Here is a 21,460-nt window from a genome sequence, read left to right on the forward strand (position 1 = left end):
CACATTCAAGACTAAAACTGTTTGTGAAGGACACCGCACACGTTTGCGCAACTTCGCCTGACGGGCACGTGCAGCACGCCGCCCCCTAGTGGCCGGGTGGCAAACTGCTGACGCGCTAACTTTGAAGTCGTGAAACTTTGATGATGCGTGCGCGACGTCGGCAAAAACGACAGCTGACCGGCTGCTCCCTCACATGCATTATTGAGTGTGCACGCGCGTGCACGAGGGCTCCATTCCACGTGGACACTTTTACTTATCACGCCGCCCTCGGGCGTGTACGTATGCACAACCGTGATGATGGTCATAGGTGTGCCATCAGGACCTCCGCTAACCAGATGCGTGTGTGTGTGCGTGCACACGAGAACAAGCGGAAGTGAACAGGAAGAGAGGGAGGGGAGGTCAGTGGAGGTGGAGCCTGTGTGCGTGTAAGTGTGCGTGTGCGTGCGTGTGTGTGTGAGCGAGAGTGAGCGAGAGAGAGAGACAGTAGATGTGCTTGTTGCCGCGGTAGCAGAGCCACAAGCACACCGAGAACGTACAAGAAGAGCGGAGCATCTTTATCTGTCCTTCATCCCTCCTCTTTTCATCCTGGAAACTTTTTCCCACCTCTTCCTCTTCTTCATCCTCCTCCTCCATCATCTTCTTCGTCTTCTTCCTGGTGGAGTGCAGCAGCAGCAGAGGTAAGTAGGATGGAATGTGCTCCACATTCACTCGTGCCCAGAATAGCATATAATAGAAGCTGCATGATGATGATGATGATGACAACATAGAAGTTCACTAAATACATAAAAGACAGCTATGTGTGTGCGTGACATCATCCATTTATATAAATTAGTAATGAAGTTCAGTGTGTTTGCATTAATAGTTGGTAGTGAGCGCGCGCACGCACACACACCCCACACAATAATATGAATATTGCATCAACACACACACACGTGTGTGTGTGGTGTGTAAGTTCCGCTCGGCTTTTATTCCAAAAGTTTTGCTAAAAAGTTCCTCACACGACTTGTTTGGTGTCGCCTAGTCAGTTGTTCTGTTCACAAAAAAGTGACTTGTTTTCTGTAACCTCACCCAAGGGGCGGAGCCTCGGCCCAGCAAGAACACTGTCAACTTGACAAGTTGGACTGAGTTAGTGTGAGTCTGTACGAGTCCTCCTTTGTCTGTACGAGTCTTTACGACGAAGTTTACAAGTCAGCGTGAGTCTTTTCAAGTCAGTGTGTCTGTATGAGTCAGTTGCGTCAGTGTGAGTCTGTACGAGTCTTTACAACGAAGTTTACAAGTCAGCGTGAGTCTTTTCGAGTCAGTGTGTGTCTATACGAGTCAGTTGAATCAGTGTGAGTCTGTACGAGACACTGAGTATGTTTTTGAGTCAGTGTGAATCTATATGTGCCAGTGTTTTTATCAGTCAGTGTTTGCCTTTACTAGTCATTTTGCGTTTTTACGAGTCAGCGTGAATCTCTACAAGTCAGTGCGTGTCTTTCTGAGCCATTTTGAGTCATAATGAGTTTACGTGTTAGTGTGAGTCTGTACGAGTTAGTGTGTGTCTTTTTGAGACTGTTTGGGTCTTTATGAGTCAGTGTTCTATACAAGTCAATGTGTCTTTACAAGTCAGTGTGAGTTCCTACGAGTCAGTGTGGGTCTTTTTCAGTAAGTTTGAGTCTTTGCGAGTCAGTCTGAGTCTGTAAGAATCAGTTTGAATCTCACAAGTGGATGTGTCTGTATGCAAGTTGGTCTGAGTCTGTAAGAGTCAGTGTGTAAAATTGTGATCATTTTGTTTTATTGTGTGATTGCTGAGTGAGAAGCATTCACACATATCATTTTTTGTTGTTGTCGTTCCTCAAGATTCATTCATGCATCACTGCATGTCATAGCAACCCTCGATACCATGTAAATATGTCCCCTAATAGAAGAGCATTGATTTCCTTTGTGTGATGTGACCTTTGACTTTCTTGTAGAAGTCGAGCTGAACGTTTTGACGCTTTGATTGACACACACGCATACATGCACGCAAGCAGTGCATCATTTGTGGGGTCTGACCAGAACCTGAACTGAACATTCCTTCTTCTCCTTCTTTTTCTTCTTCTACATGCTGCAGTGTGGCTCAGGTTAGGGTTTCCATTCTCTCTCACACACACACACACACACGCACGCACACAGAAGAGAAGTCAAAAGTGTGTGTTCATGAATTATGAATCAAACTTTCAGCCTGACTGGCCTCTCCCGACGAGCTGCTCTCATGGGCACGCGTGCGCACACACATGCAGAGTCAGTAATCAGATTCCTTGAGTAGTTCATATTATATATATTTGTAAACAATCCACTTCCTGTTTGTTGACTTGCATCATGCACTCGGTTGGCAGGGAAGCGGGGGGCCTCCTGTAACCGATTCCTCTTCTAAAACATTATTAGGATTTAGAATCTCATCCTGGTGTGTGTGTCAGAGCCTTCCCCCTGAGGCTTCCATCCTTTTCCTCTCGCTTCTTCTCACTCTCTCTGTCCTTATTTTTTTCCACTGTCCTTTTATTCCCACCCTTTTGACAGGACAAGCAAAGATGGACGCCAAGTGGCCGCCGCTGGTCAAGTGAGAGTGAGGAGGAGCAGCAGTAGGAAGTGAGGAAGAGCGGGGAAGAGGGCGGCGACGGCAAAGAAACACTTAGAGAAGAAGATTGTGTCGAGCTTGCAACTTCACCAGCATCATCACAATTTAATAAGACCGCAGCGCTGACACACACACACACACACATATTCTTCTTCACCACGTGTGTCGTCTTGCAGGTCATCTTCACTTCCTGTCGGCCATTTTTCCATGGCGTGACACCTAGCAGAACTCTAACCCCTCCCTCCGCCCCTCCCCCCATCAACATGGTGACTCCCGCCCACACCAAAAAATAGGGGCAGGCGACATCGCCACCTCCATCGTCCCGCCGCCGTCCCCCCCCTCTCCCCGAGGACAAAGCTGTGCAGGTTTGAGGCACTGATGCAAGATGGCGGCCGGCGTGGCAACATGGCTGCCCTTTGCACGGGCGGCGGCGGTTGGCTGGCTGCCGCTGGCCAAGAAGACGATGCCCAAACCCCCTGTAGACAACTCGTCTAGGTCTGACGAGATCTTGTATGTCAACGTCAGCGGGGTCAGGTTTCAGGTAGGTGCTCCAAAGATGGCGGCCGAGGTGGGCGGAGCCAAGAGCCGTCACCTTATTGGCTGAAGAGCTTGGAATAATCTACTCCTGAAGGTTGTTGTTTTTTTCAAACATTGATGCTCATGCTAGTTCTTGTTTTTGTTCAGACATGGAAGAACACGCTGGACCGCTATCCTGACACGTTGCTGGGCTCCTCAGAGAAAGAGTTCTTCTATAACGAGGACACTCAGGAGTACTTCTTTGATCGAGACCCAGAAATGTTTCGCCATATCCTCAACTTCTACCGCACGGGCAAGCTGCACTACCCACGACATGAGTGCATCCAGGCCTTTGACGAGGAGTTGGCCTTCTATGGCATTGTGCCCGAAATCATCGGCGACTGCTGCATGGAGGTACCGGCCCGACTCACACCTGTCTTTCCTTGCCTCGTTCCTAATGAACTTCTACACCACCAAACAAGATTAGCATTACTCTTCCATCACAACTCCAGTCAGAGTAGGCCAAACGATCCTTTCAAAGTTTTGCATCATGGTTGAGCGTGTGCCTTGCAATTCTCTACCGAAACACTAGGGGCAATGTTCTTGGGTGAGTCAACTCAGTGAGCAGCCTAAAAAGCTAGGAGAGTGTTACTGGACCTGGAACTCATCCATGTGTTACAACACTCACTTTTATGGCAAATGTTGATCCAAAAACAGACAAAGGGGTTTTAGTGAACGCAGGTTATGTGCCTTCTGAATGAGTAGTACAGTTGAACCTGATTATCTCCACGCTACTTGGTCAGGTGGTTGTCAACATAAGCGGTTGTAGACATAACCAAAGCCGAACCTAGCCTTTACTTGCACATTTACGGACGGACAATGAGTGATAATAAAGGATTTTTGTTTATGGACATGGTTTTCATCCATTTGTGCATATTTTTGTTTAAGTTCTTTTGTTTTCATATGATATTTATACTCCTATATAATTGTAATTGTGTTGTATGTCTACTGTCTGCATACATGCGAACATTTTCAAGCTTACCTTGCACTGAACATGAAGTGACTGTGCATATTTTCATGCTGTGTAACTAGACAGTAGTTACGGGCGCCACACACGGGAGGCGACATCGCCTCGACTCCATTCATTTCGATGGAACCTGCGTGATGGGGCGATTATTGCGTGGCACCGTCCAGAAATGCGTTTGAAAGCTTGTTTGTGATGGTAGTGTCGATCCCAGAAAGTTGAAAAATGTTAAACTTTTCATGCTGTCGCCCAGACAAGGACCAATCAGCGGGAGTTTCATTGATTGACCAATGAGCGGACAGGATGCTAATCAATACTTATACTTGCCGTGTCAGATTTCCCGGAGCTATTTGACATTTCTAAAAAATATATATATATAAAGATATAAAGAAAAAAGCAGCAGCTTGGGAACTCGTTGGCGCCAGAGTAAACATATCTGGTAAGTTTACAATTAATTTACACGGACATTTTTGTAAATTTATCTTCAATACCAGCAAGATCCGGTACTAGCAAGAGTCCTCGGTCAACACCGGCCGCTTTTCCTCCTCTGAACTACTTTGACACCCCGAAATTCCCTCCACATCTGACAGCCAATCAAACCGTGGGAGACTGTATAATTCGCTCTGGATGTGAACGCGTCGCTCACCTGTGTAGCTGGTCACAATCGCTTGTCGCCTCCCGTGTGCATGGTTTCGTACGCTATGGCGATGACTTTGACCAATCGCGGTCGTTTGTCGCCTCCCGTTTGTGGCGTCCATGCTGCTTAGCGATAATGATGAAGCTAACAATACTACAACACATGTTGTCATAAACGGACCCATTTTTCATAGAAAATACCCTTTTGAGTCTCAAGCAGTCAACCATGTACTGTATGTTGACGTCGAGGCCACGTTTTAGTAATAAGAAAAACACGGTGGACTAGGACGTGATTAGTTGGTCAACACACACGGATTGTCGAGAGCAGCGGGTATAACATTTGGTGCAGAAGCATAAACCAGCCAGTCACCACATTCAGTAGTGTTTTTACGGAACAGCAGAAAAAAGGTGGAAAAATGCATACTTTTACAGTGTAAAAAGGGTGTTTTTGCACACATGTAACTTGACATCGCAATCCCATGCAGATTGACTAGAATAGGGGTGTACAATTCTGTGCATATTCTAAAGGATTGGTGTTTACAAGTCAAGGGGTTCATAATTTTGCTCCTTGTGACTCTCTTTACGCACTAAGGAATATCGAGACCGGAAAAAGGAGAACCAGGAGCGTCTGGCCGAGGACACGGAGGCAAACGAAGCCATGGATGCGCCCCTGCCCCCCCACAGCACCCCCAGAGAGCGGTTGTGGCGAGCCTTCGAGAACCCGCACACGTCCACCATGGCGCTGGTCTTCTACTATGTGACAGGCTTCTTCATCGCGGTGTCAGTCATCGCAAACGTGGTAGAAACGGTTCCCTGCCGCCCTCCCAAGGGGAGTGTCAAGGACCTGCCCTGCGGCGAGAAGTACCAGCTGGCCTTCTTCTGCATGGACACAGCGTGCGTGCTCATCTTCACCTTCGAGTACTTGATGCGTCTGTTCGCGGCGCCTAGTCGCTGCAAGTTCATGCGCTCAGTTATGTCGGTCATCGATGTGGTGGCCATCATGCCCTACTACATTGGCCTGGTCATGCCCGAAAACGAGGACGTGAGTGGCGCCTTCGTCACACTGCGGGTGTTCCGCGTCTTCCGGATCTTCAAGTTCTCACGTCACTCACAGGGCTTGAGGATTTTGGGCTACACGCTGAAGAGCTGTGCCTCGGAGCTGGGCTTCCTGCTCTTCTCACTCACCATGGCCATCATCATCTTCGCCACAGTCATGTTCTACGCCGAGAAAGGAACTACGGGCTCCACCTTCACCTCCATCCCGGCCTCCTTCTGGTACACCATCGTCACCATGACCACGCTGGGGTGAGTTGCCATGGCAACGCACGTGCGGCGCTTCTCTTGTGTGTCCTGCCGAGCGCGCCGCCCACGCCATGCTGCTTTGGTGTGGCGGCCAATCTTCATCCTGCCCACGTGTGCACGGGAGCATGCACGCGCCGTGTTTATGTACGTGTGTGTATGTGCGCGGTAATGTTGTTGTGTTGTTGCCTGCTGCTGTTGCTCACGGACACACAACTTACAGTAGTAGTGAGTCATGGCGTGTAGTTATGTTGTTGTAGAGGGTCACAGTATGTTGTTTATTGTAGTGAGTCACGCTGTGTAGTTGTTTATTGTAGGGGGTGACAGTGTGTAGTCGTTTATTACATTTCATTACATTACAGGTTGTTGTTTGTTGTAGTGAGTCAAAGTGTATAGTCATTAAATGTAGCGGGTCAGAGTGTGTAGTCATTTATTGTAGTGAGTCACAGCTTGTAGTTTTTTATTGTAGTCACGTATCTTCGGTGTGGTTGTTGGGAGTCACCGTGTATAGTTGTAGAGTGTCGCAGTGTGTCACGGTGTGTAGTCGTTTATTGCAGACTATAACAATTGTTATAGTTGTTTATTGTAGACTTGTAATCCTTTGTAATAATGTGTCGTCGTGAGTCATAGCAGGTTGCTGTTTGTTGTAGTGAGTCACTGTGTAGTTTTTATTGTCGCTTTCTGTTTTTTGTAGACACTCAACGTTTTGTGCAGGAACAACCAGTTCACCTCTTCAGAGAGCTGGGCTGTTTTTCTTCACCGTAAATCTCCCGCTTAAAAAGGGTTCTCAGGTGAGGAAGTGGTCCATGTCATTGACAATGACATAGTGAGCCACAAAGCGGAGCACGTTCATGCAAAAGCTAGAGCATTGTCTTTGAGGATCATAGTTTGTAGTTGGTCAGGTAGATACTTTAGTGTGAGAGTATAGTGTTTATTGTGTGAATGCTATTGTGAGAGCATTCAGGTTATCGAGTTTCCACATTCCAAAAAACGTCCTGGTTTTCCTGGAATTTTCAGGTCCAAAAATTCCCATTGCAATGTGTGACATTTTACCGCACACTTCTCAAACCATTCAAACCATTCCAGCATCAAAACATTTGGGCTATCATTCATTGTAGTGACTAGTGCAGTGGAAACTCGCTGGTTTGATTCCCTCTCAGTCCAGCTGATGTACGACTTTAAGAAGTGATTTTTATTCGAATTCCTCTGAGAAAGCCGCTCTATTCATTTTGTTTTTGCTGCTCTTTGTTTGTTGTCACAGGCTCATATCGTCGTCTCCTTTTTATTGCTCTGCTCCACTGCTCATGATGATGACAGCAATGAAAAGTCAAAGATCACAAAGTGACTTCACACCGACAGATAATTTAATATTTTTCTTTTTTTAGTTATTTAAAAAAAATCTTTTGCAGATTGATTTTAACACACATGGATACTGTAGATAGTTGACACCATGTGTGTCCTGTTGGAGTGAAGAGTGTTCTCGAAATAGCAGGAGGAGCTAAAAATAGACTCTTGACTTTTATCTCCACTTTCCACATTTATAGACTTTTTGTACCGCCATGACATCATCAACTTCGCTACCCAAGCTGACATTGTTTGTGTACTAGTCCTAGACTGTAGTAGTGTATCTTAGTGTTTAGTTTTATGGCTAGAAAACGTTGAAAAGTGTGTATTTGTGTCACAACATGATGACAATGAGTCTTGTCTCTCGTCTTTGAGGAGGAAGTATGTGATTTAAGGAATGGAGGTGCTGGTTAAAAACATGATGAAATAAAACATGTCTTCATTGGTTGTTTAGCTAAAGCGGACAGCAACAATACTTCACATATATGTCTTATTATCTATGTATTATTAGTGATTGATTCATTTGTTGTTGTTGTCATACCCCCGTTAGATACAATTCAAACAAATAACAAATAAAAACCACAAGGAAGAAGACGAAGAAGTCACATGTTAGCCAGATGAGGGGAAAACATGAAATGAGCATCCTTCCTCTTGCAACTTTCATCATCACGTTATCAATTAAACATGGCCGCCAGAGAGGAAGGGGGAGGAAAGACGAGGAGGACATTGGCCTCTTAGCTCCAGTCAAAATAGAAACAATCAAACTAACTAAAGTTTCGATACTGACGCCTCCATGACCCACAGAGTTTCACTCCCAGAAACAAACATTTATAATTAAAACTATTTCACTGCATCACCTCATACTTGACTCATTGTCCAACAACAGCTAACATACAGAGCCAACCTCATTCTCATGTTGTAGGTTTTGTTCTTATTCACGGAAAGTAGTCTCTATACCAGGGGTCACCAACGTGGTGCCCGCGGGCACCAGGTAGCCCCCCACCGCCACATGAGGTGCCCGCAAGCCTGCTTTTCATTCAGGTTTTCAGTTAATAATGAAAGAACAGTAGAAAGAAATGCATTCTGAAATACAAAATGTGAGTTGTGGACACCAGCATTGTGTTCATGTTCTGGTAAAACAAGCATATTCGCTTTGTTTGGGTTTAAAATAAGCTCTGAAAATAAATGTTACAAAAATGATGGCCATTTGGCCATTTTCATTTTGTAAAAGTAGCTCTCCCAAGGAAAAACGTTGGTGACCCCTGTTCTATACCATACAAACCTAGAATCCAAAAGAATGCTTTCAAAACTCCAATTTTAAGGGAGTAAAGATTTGATAAGTAGCGTTTATCATTTATCTTGCAATATAATCCTTACTTTCTCCCAAACTATTAGTGCCAGGTTAACCAAACCTTTGCTCCTTAAGGTGTTTTTTCATGCAGAATGCAAATCCGCATATACAATATTATCGATATTTACAAAGTTTTTCAAGATTTTTTAAAATTTGGGAGAGCGGGGGGTCATTTTTGGGCCTCAAAATCTCAGGAACTGATTTTTTTTCAAGATTTACATACATATGTTCTTTGGTACCTCTAGGAGGAAAAGGCTTCTTGAGACGTCATCTGTACTTCTGTGTAGAAGGTGTACCTTCTACACAGAAGTACAGATGACTCTAAATATTTAAACATAATTAATTAAATATTTTTGAGAGCTCTGGTTATGATTATCCATCCATCCATTTTCTATGCCGCTTCTCCTCATTAGGGTCGCGGGGGCATGCTGGAGCCTATCCCAGCTGACTTCGGGCGACAGGCGGGGTACACCCTGGACTGGTCGCCAGCCAATTGCAGGGCACATATAGACAAACAACCATTCACACTCACATTCATACCTATGGACAATTTTCAGTCGCCAGTTAACCTCACCTGCATGTTTTTGGAATGTGGGAGGAAGCCTCAGTACCCGGAGAAAACTGGTTATGATTAGTTATTGATATTAACATTTCAGCTAACTTTTCAGCTGTTTATCATCACATTATGGCAAGGACATTGAGGGGGGAAAGTTAGGACAATTCCAAGGGGACCGAATGTGATATTGTTTTTACGTGGCCGAGAATTCATGGCATCACCCCTGGCCAGGGGAACTCAAAATGCCGTTGTTGATTTTTGTGCATTCGAGGCTCCGGAAGTCGGCGAAGTGACGATATGCAAACTGCTCCAAAAGCAAAAGTGGAAGTAAAAAAGTGCACACAGCGGTGAACTCTATTTGATGCAGTAACAGGCTGTCTGTGTATTGCTGGCATGGAGACAAGTCGCCGGTATGCTGCCCCTAAGCACAGCAGCTACAATCCACTACCATCTCCAAGCTAGACACAACTAGCATCCTTAACTGAACACTGCTGTCTAAAACACAACATTTTGTAATCTATACACATATCATATAATTATACAGTAATCATATTAGTCAAAAATATGCATATTTAAGCAATTTTTATATATTCTTTGCCTACATAAAGCATTTTCTAGCATAAAAATTGATAAATGAAGGAAAATACAAGGCCTGAGTACACATACTATACATTACAGGAAGTTATTGTTCAGTATCCTTGTCACTGATTGGCTCACCCTGATGTAGCATCCACCCACATGTTGTGTCTCTCACATGTGTTTCTCAATTAGCAATTATCTTTGCTCTTGGGAGTGAGTGATTTCTGAGAACTTTTATGTAAACTCCACAATGGCTTCTAAACGTGCTGCATTTTCTACAGTCTTGTTTATGTCTAATTTTTGTCGTGCAGTATTTTTCTACATACATTACACGATTATGTTATTACTATATTTGGTTACATGAGTGTAAAGGTGATTATGGGGTGTTATTTCATATCTACAGGGCTTTAATAATGTTAAAAATATATATTTAGAAGGTTTTTAACAGTTTTTTTAAGCTCAAAGCACAAAAATATTAAACGTATTAATTTATAGCCTTACCTGTTTTAAATGATCAATCACTTAGGTGGTTGTCGTGCGATATGTAAGAAGCTGCTGACACAAGTTGCACTTTACTTTTTTTCTGGAGTCAGCTTTTCAAAATACTTCCACACTTTGGATGATTTTTTTAGTAGCTATCATGAGCCAGTAAGTCCGTCAATGTCGACAGGGTTCCATCAAAGGCAACGCTCACCTCAGCTCCTTTGGATTGTGCTACTGAAGCGTGCGATTTTATTAACGTAAGTATATTTCTTCTGTTAAACACGTCATTTTCAAATCTTTATGAACACAAAATAGAATATTTCTGTATCGATATCGGCGATTTCTAAAAAAAATGAAGACATTCTTTGTATATAATAGCTTGGAAGTCATGTAAAGATGGCTCCGGACTGCGGGTCACCTATTGAGGGATACTGCTCTAGGCTCTCATGTGGTAGTTGACCTTGTAGGTTCTTATGTCATATTTCACTCTATAGGCTCTCATGCCATGACTCTTTAGTTTGTGTTTGTCAGCATGTCGCCAATATGTTTGTAGAAACATTTATTCTACAAAATGACTTTCTGCAGGACATTAATGTCTTGAATCTAAGTGTGACATCATCATACCTGCAAACTGGACAAGAAGATACAGAGAAATGTCATATACATGGAGGCACTGCAGTTCTCCACCTCATCTTGAAGGGATGGGGGCGTGTGTGACCTGGAAGGTGCTCGTCGCTGCCATTCTTTCATAGAGAGGAAAAGACAGCTGTTTTTTTTTTTGACAGCAGCACATTTTTATGCTCTACTGAATGAATGAACTTGACTGTCAAGATAGAGGATTATATATCCAAGTTCAACAGACCTGCTCAGAGTTTTACAATAAAGTATCAGAGGTTTTCCTGGAGAATGATAGGGCAGATGTACTTCATCCATCCATCTTCTATGCCGCTTATCCTCATTAGGGTCGCGAATATGCCCAGCTGACTTTGGGGCAAAAGGCAGGGTACACCCTGGACTGGTCGTCAGCCAATCGCAGGGCACATATAGACAAACAACCATTCACACTCACATTCATACCTATGGACAATTTAGAGTCGCCAATTAACCTAACATGCATGTTTTTGGAATGTGGGAGGTAACCCATGCACGGGGAGAACATGAAAACTCCACACACATGCAAACGGAGATTCAAACCCAGATCTTACTGATGCATTTTAAAATAAAAACAAGTGGCTGCATTGGGCTGAAAGTGATAATACATAGGCTAATATGGGAGGTGTTTTTCAACTAATACATTGTGTTTATCAAAGGCTTATTCACAAAAACAACTTACCAATATCATATACCAATATATATATATATATATACCCTGTATATATACACATATATATATATATATATACAGTCAAACTTGTCTATAGCGGCCACTAGAGGGAGTCTGTAAAAGTGGCCGCTATAGACAGGTGGCCTCTATAGACAGGTTGGCGTCCAGTTTGAATGTTGACCAGTAGAGGAAAAAAAAGAAAAAAGGGGGGGGGGGGGGATAATAATGTTGACCAGTAGAGGGCACTGCGGATAAAAGTTGTACAGCACTACTAGGCTTGTTATTATCATGGTTCATGGTTCATGGTTTTAATCCTGAACATGCATGAGTCAAACAGTAGCACATCACATAGTACAATTCACAATTTTGCATGTCCAAAAAGGAGTAGGAAGAAGCAAAGCTTATTTAATCCTACCCCTCATCAGTTTCACATTACAGTAGTTGCAATACATTTATTCACCTCTTGTTCTTCCAAGTGTACTTTGTAGGTCTACATGACAATGTAGTGCAATCATAGCAAAGGTTTTTACTCACTAAAAGGAAGCTAGAGGCTTAATAATAACTGATAGAATATATCTACGACCCACAGAACAAAGCTGTGCTAGTAATGTCTTACGCTTGTTTTTATATTTTACTTTTTATACGGCAGAGTGTCATTACAGCTTTAGTTCATCAGGAAGTGACGGGAAGTGACGGTGGGCGTCCCGAGCAGGAGAGCTAGGCTCAGTGCGAGCTGTGAGTTTCGAGAGAGTTGGGAAGTGTGTTTATGTTGGCGTGGATGTAAAGTCCTGCAGTGTTCTCCGTTGTTAATAAAGCGATTAAAGTGCATGGGCGACGTGAGTCTCTCCTTTCCCACAACAAGCGGCATTACAGTATTGACCATTGCACACCAGGAAATAAACAGTGTCATTTCTTACAGGCATTGGTTGGACAGCTATGTAGTGGGGCTTGTTTAACCTTTGCCTTGTGGGCAAGCAGGAAGGAGAGACGATGCTGAGAGATGTGTGTGTGTTCTGAGCTGCTGTCTGGTGGCCGCGTTCAAGAAGGCAGAAGAAACAGGAGAAGTTTCCTTCTTTGCTTCGGAGCTGAATAACACTGACAAGTTAACAGACTAGTAGCGAACGGAAAAGACGGAAAAGAAGACGGCTTTGTTTGTGTCAAATACAGAAGATGAGGACTTTGATGGATTTGTGAATGAGGTTGATCAAAAATAACGTGAGTACATTCTAAAATACTTCAATTAAGTACAACCGAATTCATTTTTGCTCCCGCTGCCGCATGCATGCTAGCGTATGTTTTTTTTTTTTTATTGTAGTGTCGCTGGGAGCATGTCCTGTTCCCAGCCTAATTTGCGGTAATGTTTTGGTGCAAATGCTCGTAAAGTGACATGTTTGACCAGGAAATAGCAAGCTCAAAAGAAGACGGCTTTTTTATGTGGAACAACTGACAGTTTGTGTGGATCTTGACATCTCGTGATTGATTGTGACTGAGCTAGGACTCAGTAATTAAAGTCTACGCATGACGGCGTCATTGATTGAAAAACAAAACTTTTTCGTGCATGAAGCTTCTACTTGAGTTGGTAATTTGGACGCTATATGCGGTCAGATATTGACCAAGAGAGACAAAATGGGTGGCCGCTGGCCGCGTTGGACAGGTGACTGCTATACACAGGGTCTATAACATGTAAATTTGCTGGGGGGGGATTTTTCAGTGGCTGCTATAGGGAGGTGGCTGTTCTATAAAGGTGGCCGCTAAGACAGGTTTGACTGTGTATATATATATATATATATACATATATATATATATATATATATACCAATATATTTATTTTCTATCTGCAGCCACTGAGTATTTACAAACAGCTCAAAAACAAATGCATCACGTTACTAGACTTAATACACGGGACTAAACTACATTTTATGTAACAATGTAGCTGCTTTCAAAACATGCAGTAAATGAAATGACAACTAAATACATTACTTGGAACATTTTCAAAATGATTTGCATGAAGACATGAACTTGTGAATGCATGAGCCCCTGTAAATCATGCATGGAAGTATGAAGTGAAGTGGGACGCTGTGTTTAACTGCATATATCTTTATTTCACGTTAAAGCGCTGTATAATAGTTTTAGATAATGGTGGACATGTGTATTAACAATTGCATCTATGTTTATCTCTCAGAGATGCAATGTATATAACATACGCTCTCTAAAACTTGCTCTCTAAAACTAGAATGTTCTCCTTGACGGTCCCTGACAGCGTGACACTAAAGTGTAGTGTTATATTGTTTTGCAAAGTCACAGCTTACCATGCATGCAGTTTCTTTTTGCGTTCATCTCCTCCTACAGGGGACTGAATGAGAGAGAGCGTAAGAGCGAGAGCACTGCTGTGTGTGTGAGGGGGAGGGGGCAATGTACTTGGGCAGGGAGCGGACAGCAGAGAGAGACACAGGCAGGGAGCGACACTCTAAGCAAAAAAAGTTAATATATCGGTTATGTATTCACTGATATTGATTAATCGGTGCAATGTAATAATCAGCCCGATTATGTATATACTGTATATGGCTGGGGCTCTAGTCCCCTGCACTTTTTCAAAATGCAGTGTTGGTCCCCAGCAGTTTTTACTGTCCAAAAACAATGTTGGACTATATTAAACACAGACGGAATCTGTGCCTGCCTGTGTTTGTGTGTGCGTGCGTACGTGTGTTTGGTGCCCCTCGGATCTCAAGCCCATTGTGTCACCCCCACCTCTGAAATGACAATTTTGTCCGTGGTCTAGGTTCTCATTTCAACACTCTACAAGTAGTATTTGAGAGTAAAAATGAATTTTAGTGTTGAAATGATTTTAGTTGTAGTCCAGTTGGAAGTGAGCTGAAAGAAAAGACATCTGTTTATTTTGCACTTGATCTTGCCCAAGTGGAGAGAAAATAACTGAATTAGCATTGGCTGTCTGTGCTGAATCATGACGTGATTGGCTGATAAGCATCAAGCTGAGTGTGCCATTGGTCAGCTCGCCCTAATGGACTATTGTATTTTTTTTTTTTTAGATCTGAGCTGATCTCGGATCAGCACACGGTGACTTTCAGGCCCATTACAAGGCTTCATGCGTCTGTTTACTGCATCCTCATTCCCTTCTTTTCTTGTCTACTCCTGTGGTGTCCTTGCAGAGGACTAGAAGACATGTTTTTCATCATTCTTTCATTACGGAGAGGTCGGCTAATAAAGGTTGGTCTTCTTCTAGAATGTTCCCTCCTCAGAGTTTCCCTCCATGTTGAGTGGAGGATGACATAATCCGGTCATGAAATATTGAACACTCTCACCAGAACCGGGCTGACCCAGCCCTTGAGGGACCTCCCACTCTTGTAAAACCTTTATTTGGCATGACGCCATGACACCCCCCACCCTGCTTGTGGAGGAGCAAAGGAGGGTTAGCTCCTCCCAGTTTAGTGTGTGTGTGCTTTATTTTGAACGTGAATCCACCTCTTTGACTGCAGGAAACAAAATTTCAAGATGATATCTGCAGAAAGCAGTCATGATGACATTATGCGACAAGAGGTCACATGTTCAGTAGATGCTGTGTGTGATTGATGAGCTTCTCTGCTGCCATACTTTAGTTATACATCAGACTATTCTCCTGACTAGTACTCCACCAAAAGAATTCATTCTCATGGTGGTGGTCCGCAGGTACGGCGATATGGTCCCCAACACCATCGCCGGGAAGATTTTCGGCTCCATCTGCTCACTGAGCGGCGTGCTGGTCATCGCCCTCCCCGTGCCCGTCATCGTGTCCAACTTCAGCCGCATCTACCACCAGAACCAACGAGCCGACAAGATGCGAGCGCAGCAGGTCGGTGCGCCCATGACATACCTTTGCGTACACATTACTTTTAGAACGTATACATTTCTACTTTTGAACTTTTCTATGTTTAAATATACTACAATGGAACCCACTTAAGTCGGCCCCGCTTATCTGGACTACACATCTACTGTATATGAACCAACTCATCTTCTTATCACAAAAAAGTGCCCTCGTAAGTTGACGTCAACATACTTAATTGACCTGGTTTGTCGACATAAAATTTTATTCCCAAAGGAATCATTTCTAGGAAAAACTTTATGTGTTATAGCTTTGTTAACTTCATCATTATCGCAAAGCGACAAAACTACAGTAGATCCCCGATATTTGCAGGATGGATGTTCCAAAAACCTCCTTAGGGTGGCTGTGCTCTCCCTTAGAGAAAAGGTGACAACGAATGTTATCCAGGAGGAACACGGAGTAGAACCACTGCAGTCAAAGAGGAGCCAGACATGGTGGCTCAGGCATCTGGTCAGGGTGCCTCCTGAATGCCTCCCTGGGGTACACCTCCCTGGGGAGGTGTCCAGAGCACGTCCGACCAGTAGGAGGCTTCGAGGAAGACCCAGGACACGTTGGAGAGTCTATGTTTCTCAGTTGGCCTGGGAACTCCTTGAGATCTGTCGGGAGAAGCTGGACCCCGCAACCCAACCTCAGAAGCGGAAGAAGATGGATGGATGTCCCAACACCTTCCACATGACAAAAAAACTTGAAAAAAACATATAAATGCCTACTTTTGATACTCTAAACCAGGAGTATCCAAACGTTTTCCGATGGAGGGCCACATACTGAAAAATGAAAGGATGCAAGGACCACTTTAGTATTTTGTAACCAACATAAGAGGTTATGTATATTATTAGTATGAAGATTTTTTTTATTTTCCAAATATCACTGATCTACACCCAAAATGCTACTGGAATGAAAGTAGTCATTCTTGATTAATTTTGGATCACTGAGTACAAAAAAAATGTTTAAAAATGCTCATTAGCTCTTGTTTTAAAGATACACCACCCCTGTGGTACACCATATGCCCACAATTGGCAGTGAAGGTTGGCCACATAATGTTGAACACAGAACCTACTGTATATTCACTTCACAAGAAGTGACTAGTTGAATCTTCATAATCTTGCGACTGTATGCACATAAAGCGTATGGAGACATATCACATTGCGCATTACTCCCTATATGTTACTATGTAATAAAGAACCTCGCATATCTTAAACATTTTAGCTAATAAGATTTTTTGATGGTCATATTCTTGTTCAGCAGCCAAAATTGACCAAGGGTGATATGTTTTATCTCAGAAGCAGCAATTTTTTGAAAATTTGTAGACCAGTGTATTTCAATCTTCTTAAATAATCTTCCTAAATTTTCTTTTTTGTAATATTATGACTTTAATATTATAATATTATACTTTTCCCCAACCTAATTTTCCATAAATTACAACTTTATTTTTACTTTATTTTGTTTTGTTTGTTTCTCATAATATTCCGACTTTAAAAAATGTATTTCTAATATTTCAACTCTATGCTACTAAGATTATAACTTTTTTTGAAAACGAAATTTCCAAAAACTACAACTTTATTTGTTATTTTGTTTGTTCCTCATAATATTTCTTTTAAAAAAACAACCTCTTTCCTTAGTATTTCAACTTTATGCCACTAAAATGACGTTATTCTCGTAAAATTATGAGATTAAAATACGAATTACGTAAAACTACGTGTAGATTACAACTTTCTTTTAATATTTTGACTTTATTCTTGTAAAATTGCTGCTGATTTTTCCATTTTTGCTGTTGTTTTCCAGTAAAATAATATTTTTAGAATTGGCCGCGAGCCAATTAAAAAACAGCTGTGGTCCGCAAATGGCCCCCGGGCTATACAGTGGACACCCCTGCTGTAAACCATATAATATCCCTCTCACACACATTTTAAATTCAGTTTTACACATTAAGAAACAATTACAGGCATAAAGTACACAGGACTGTACTTACAAAACGTACAGGGCATTGAATGCATCACAACTGGACTGTTCAGGTTGTCTTAGAAAACATTTTGCCTCTCGCCCAAGCTCAAAGATGAGAGAGGACAGCTCTGATCATTTTCATTCATAGCTGCAGCACGCTCTTTCCCCTGCAGATAGTGCCATCAAACCACTTTTTATTGAAGTAACTATTTAAAAAATATATATATATATATTTACAATTTAAAGCAGCGGAAATAAATAAAGCGACTATGCGGGGGTGCGAATCCTGAACCGTGAATAGGCGGGGAAGCACTGTGGGCAGTATTAACCTGGATCCTTTTAGATTGTTAGCCACTGGAAGAAAGATTAGCACATGTGTGAAAGCTTTATTGTCACTGTAGTCAAGACATACAACAAAGTTACTACAGTAGCTCTGTTCGATAAGAGTATAAATAACATGAAAACAGAATAATCTCAATAAAATATTCATAAATCGAGAAAAATCATGTAAACAAACTGCAGCATATTAAAAAACCTTTATTACCGTTCTTATTTCTCTGGCTAAAGTCACAAATAAATGTGCAAGCAAAGGCTAGTTTCGGTCTTCAACCGCTCATGTCGACGTCAGTCAGCCAGTCATAAAGGGGTTCCACTGTACCTTTTGTAACTTTTATTCAATTACATGCATAACATTAGACATTTTATGCCACTACTTTTATAAATCATATCACTTTTTTAAACTTGTGACTACACACAAGGGTTTCTTGCTTGCTGTGCTATGTGAGATATTTATGTTTATGATTTCCTTGGGCAGTAATTAACTAATTAACCTAACTTAAAGCATTGTTTGTCCTACAGAAAGTTCGTTTGGCTCGGATCCGCATGGCCAAGAAAGGAACAACAAACGCTTTCCTGCAGTACAAAGAAGACAGAGCCCTAGGGGTAACATACACACATGGACATGCACGCACATACACCAAGTATAATGGGTTTATATTTTGCTGCCACCTGCTGGATGTTTTATTTTGCTCTTCAACCTTTTTCACAAAGACAAACGTAGTTTTTTTTCACAGTGACAGCATCATTGTGCAGTGTGTCACACTCCAGAGTACATGAGCACTTCTGATTGTAATGGTGTGTGTGTCTGTGCACAGGACCGCGACAGTGACAGCGGTGCTCTGTGTGTGAAGAACAAATCGGCATTTGAGCATCAACATCATCACCTGCTTCACTGTTTGGAGAAGACCACGGTCAGTTAACATGCCAAGTCATCGTCACATTACATGCGACATCACCAACAAGTCCACGTTGTTCCCTCTATGACCAGAAACTTCTGTCATGCTGACGTATTTATTCCACGCAGAGCAGCTGCTCGCAAAGAAAAAGCAAGTTAAACCCACGTGAGCATGCGATTGGGGGACAGAGGCAAGGAAAAACGCTCTCAAAGGGACCCAGGCTCAGTGTGGGGCGGCCATATGCCTCGACCACTTGTGTTGTTTTAAAGAGACAGAGTTGAGGGACAGAGGACATTGAGAGATAGGAAAAATGACAGAGGGACTATTAACACAAATGTATTGTAATGTTAACATGTGAGGGAGAGGTACTTCCAACCTGGAGAGGTCACTAAAGCAAGGACTAGATTTCCAGGAAAGACCTTTTGCGAACCTGTCAACCCTCCCATTTCCCCCATTCCCCCCCAGCTTTCGTATTTTGCCAGCTTTCCCCCTCCCATTTTAATAGTTTCCCGTATTTTAACTTTCATTAAAAAAAAATCCTCTCTGGTACTGCCAGAGCAGTGCAGCATCCGGTCCACTCAACATCACTCAGGCAACATCAGCGTAACGCATCCTGTAACAGATCCTGTAGCTGGTAAAATAACACAGTTGCACCACGATAGGCAGTCAGGTCTTCACATGCTAAGAAATCTGAACAAAACATTGACATTAATTGCTTTGTGTTATAGATATTATAGGTTTATGTCTAATAATACTGTATATCTCATTAATCATGAATTTGTTTTATTTTTACTATATCCCAAGGGCCAATAGAAACACCCTGGTACCCTTGATTTAGCGTGTCTTTCCCGTTAGAGACCATCTTTTCACTTTTGAGACGCCTGACCACTTTCATTTATGACTAAAATAGAAACCTAGGATGTCAATTGTCTTCCCCCTCCCTCACAGAATCATGAGTTCACAGACGAGCTGAACTACAGCGAGTTGTGCATCACCGAGTCAGTTGGCTTCCGAACCAGCCGCAGCACCTCCCTGTCCAGCCAGCAGGGGGCGCCAAACCACTCCACGAGCTGCTGCCCTCGCCGCGTCCGGAGGCGGGCAGCCATGCGACTGGCCAACTCTACTGTGTCCGTGAGCCGGGGGAGTGTGCAGGAGCTGGACACGTTGCACACCAAGAGCATGCACCTTCCACCGCAGACGTAAACGAGCGTACATAACTAACATCTAACGCTGTGTTTTGACACTGACGTGTGTGTTTCTGTCTCAGACGTTCCAGTCTCAACGCACAGGTGGACCTCAAACTGAACTGCGGCGAGCAAGACTTCAGCGCTGCCATCATCAGCATCCCCACGCCACCCGCGAACACGCCCGACGACAGCCTCCCTCCTTCGCCCGCCGTCATCCCGGCAGGCATCCTGCGCACGACGCGTGCCACCGCCTACACCTCCGACACCATCAAGATCTCCTCATTGTAACCTCTGCCAGGGCCTTAATCCAACCCACATCCCCAACTCGCCTGACGCCTTTGCCACTGTCCTCGCCGCCATCTTGAAGGCGAAGACGTGCTGTGACTGGCTGAGGATTGCGGTTTGAAGACTGGTGACAAAAACTGATGCACAAAAACACCCACGCCACCTTGTCATGACCTATGAACCACACCACCACAAGGTTCTTTAATTGCATCCACTTCCTGCAGGAATTCAAGATGGCTACTTGGCGAAACACCGTTCTTGCATGGTCGGAGGAAGATATTTATGTTTGGACAGGTGTGGACATCCAAATATGCAACTCAAAGGAAGTAGTCATTAATAATCGATAATAAGATCAATTAATTGTGTGTTTGAAGCATCCATCCATCCATCTTCTATGCCACTTATCCTCACTAGGGTGACGGAGGTATGCTGAAGCCTATCCCAGCTGGTACACCCTGGACTGGTCTCCAGTCAATCACATATAGACAAACAACCATTGACACTCACATTCATACCTATGGACAATTTAGAGTCAATTAACCTAACATGCATGTTTTTGGAATGTGGGAGGAAGCCGGAGTATCCGGGAACATGCAAACTCCCCACAGAGATGCCCACTGGAGATTTGAACCCAGATCTTCCAAATCTCCTGACTGTGTGCACAACATGCTAACCACTAGGCACCATGCGGCCCGTGTGTGAAGCAGATGTACACAAATAGTCAACAAATACAATATAGCTAAAAGTTCAAAGGTCTTTCTTCCGTAGCATTAGCTGCAAACCAGGTTGCACTTGCAACCACCTGAAAACCATGAAGAAAGAAAACCAGGAAGAAAGATATGAAGAAAGAAACCAGGGAAACCATAAAGAAAGACAAGTGCTCGCTGCCTCTTAAGTCGCATGCTAGCGACATCACGTTATCTGTCTGCAATGGAAGAAAGCTGACCAGCTGCTAGCTTAAACATTAGCGCACCAATGCTTCCTTGACCAATTAGGAGCAAGTGCGCATTGTAAAATAATTTGTATCATAAACTCCCCCCGCATTTGCCAATCGACCCCTCCCTCCCAAAATGTAAAAAAAAAAAAAAAAGGTATGGACTTCGCCCGCTGGTGTCAGTCCGTGCATGAGCCTGGTACGTTACGACTACCAACTAGCCACCGTATTAAAAAAAACAACAACAACAGAAACCACAAGGGGGGAAAATGGCCTTTCTTGTTTTTGCATGA

The 21,460-nt window shown here is 43.2% G+C and overlaps 1 protein-coding gene across 1 annotated transcript; it reads left to right on the forward strand.

Annotated features, from left to right (window-relative positions):
* The first annotated feature begins 295 nt into the window (after positions 1-295).
* Positions 296-21,304, forward strand: kcnd1 (potassium voltage-gated channel, Shal-related subfamily, member 1). The gene is made up of 9 exons (XM_054792231.1): positions 296-677; positions 2,539-3,137; positions 3,281-3,526; positions 5,365-6,077; positions 15,393-15,555; positions 18,385-18,468; positions 18,681-18,776; positions 19,710-19,960; positions 20,029-21,304. Exons 2-9 carry the CDS (start codon positions 2,982-2,984, stop codon positions 20,234-20,236), a joined length of 1,917 nt encoding a protein of 638 aa, XP_054648206.1. The 5' UTR covers positions 296-677; positions 2,539-2,981; the 3' UTR covers positions 20,237-21,304.
* Positions 21,305-21,460: the final 156 nt, after the last annotated feature.

This window comes from Dunckerocampus dactyliophorus, chromosome 1, assembly GCF_027744805.1.
Source record: "Dunckerocampus dactyliophorus isolate RoL2022-P2 chromosome 1, RoL_Ddac_1.1, whole genome shotgun sequence".
Classification (NCBI taxonomy): Eukaryota; Metazoa; Chordata; class Actinopteri; order Syngnathiformes; family Syngnathidae; genus Dunckerocampus; species Dunckerocampus dactyliophorus.

Excerpts from the sequence above, each read along its gene's own strand:
- kcnd1 (XM_054792231.1), top strand. The coding sequence starts at position 2,982 with ATGGCGGCCGGCGTGGCAACATGGCTGCCCTTTGCACGGGCGGCGGCG. Across the intron at positions 6,078-15,392 it reads GTCACCATGACCACGCTGGG|GTACGGCGATATGGTCCCCA; the intron begins GTGAGTTGCCAT and ends GGTGGTCCGCAG. Across the intron at positions 18,469-18,680 it reads AAGAAGACAGAGCCCTAGGG|GACCGCGACAGTGACAGCGG; the intron begins GTAACATACACA and ends GTCTGTGCACAG.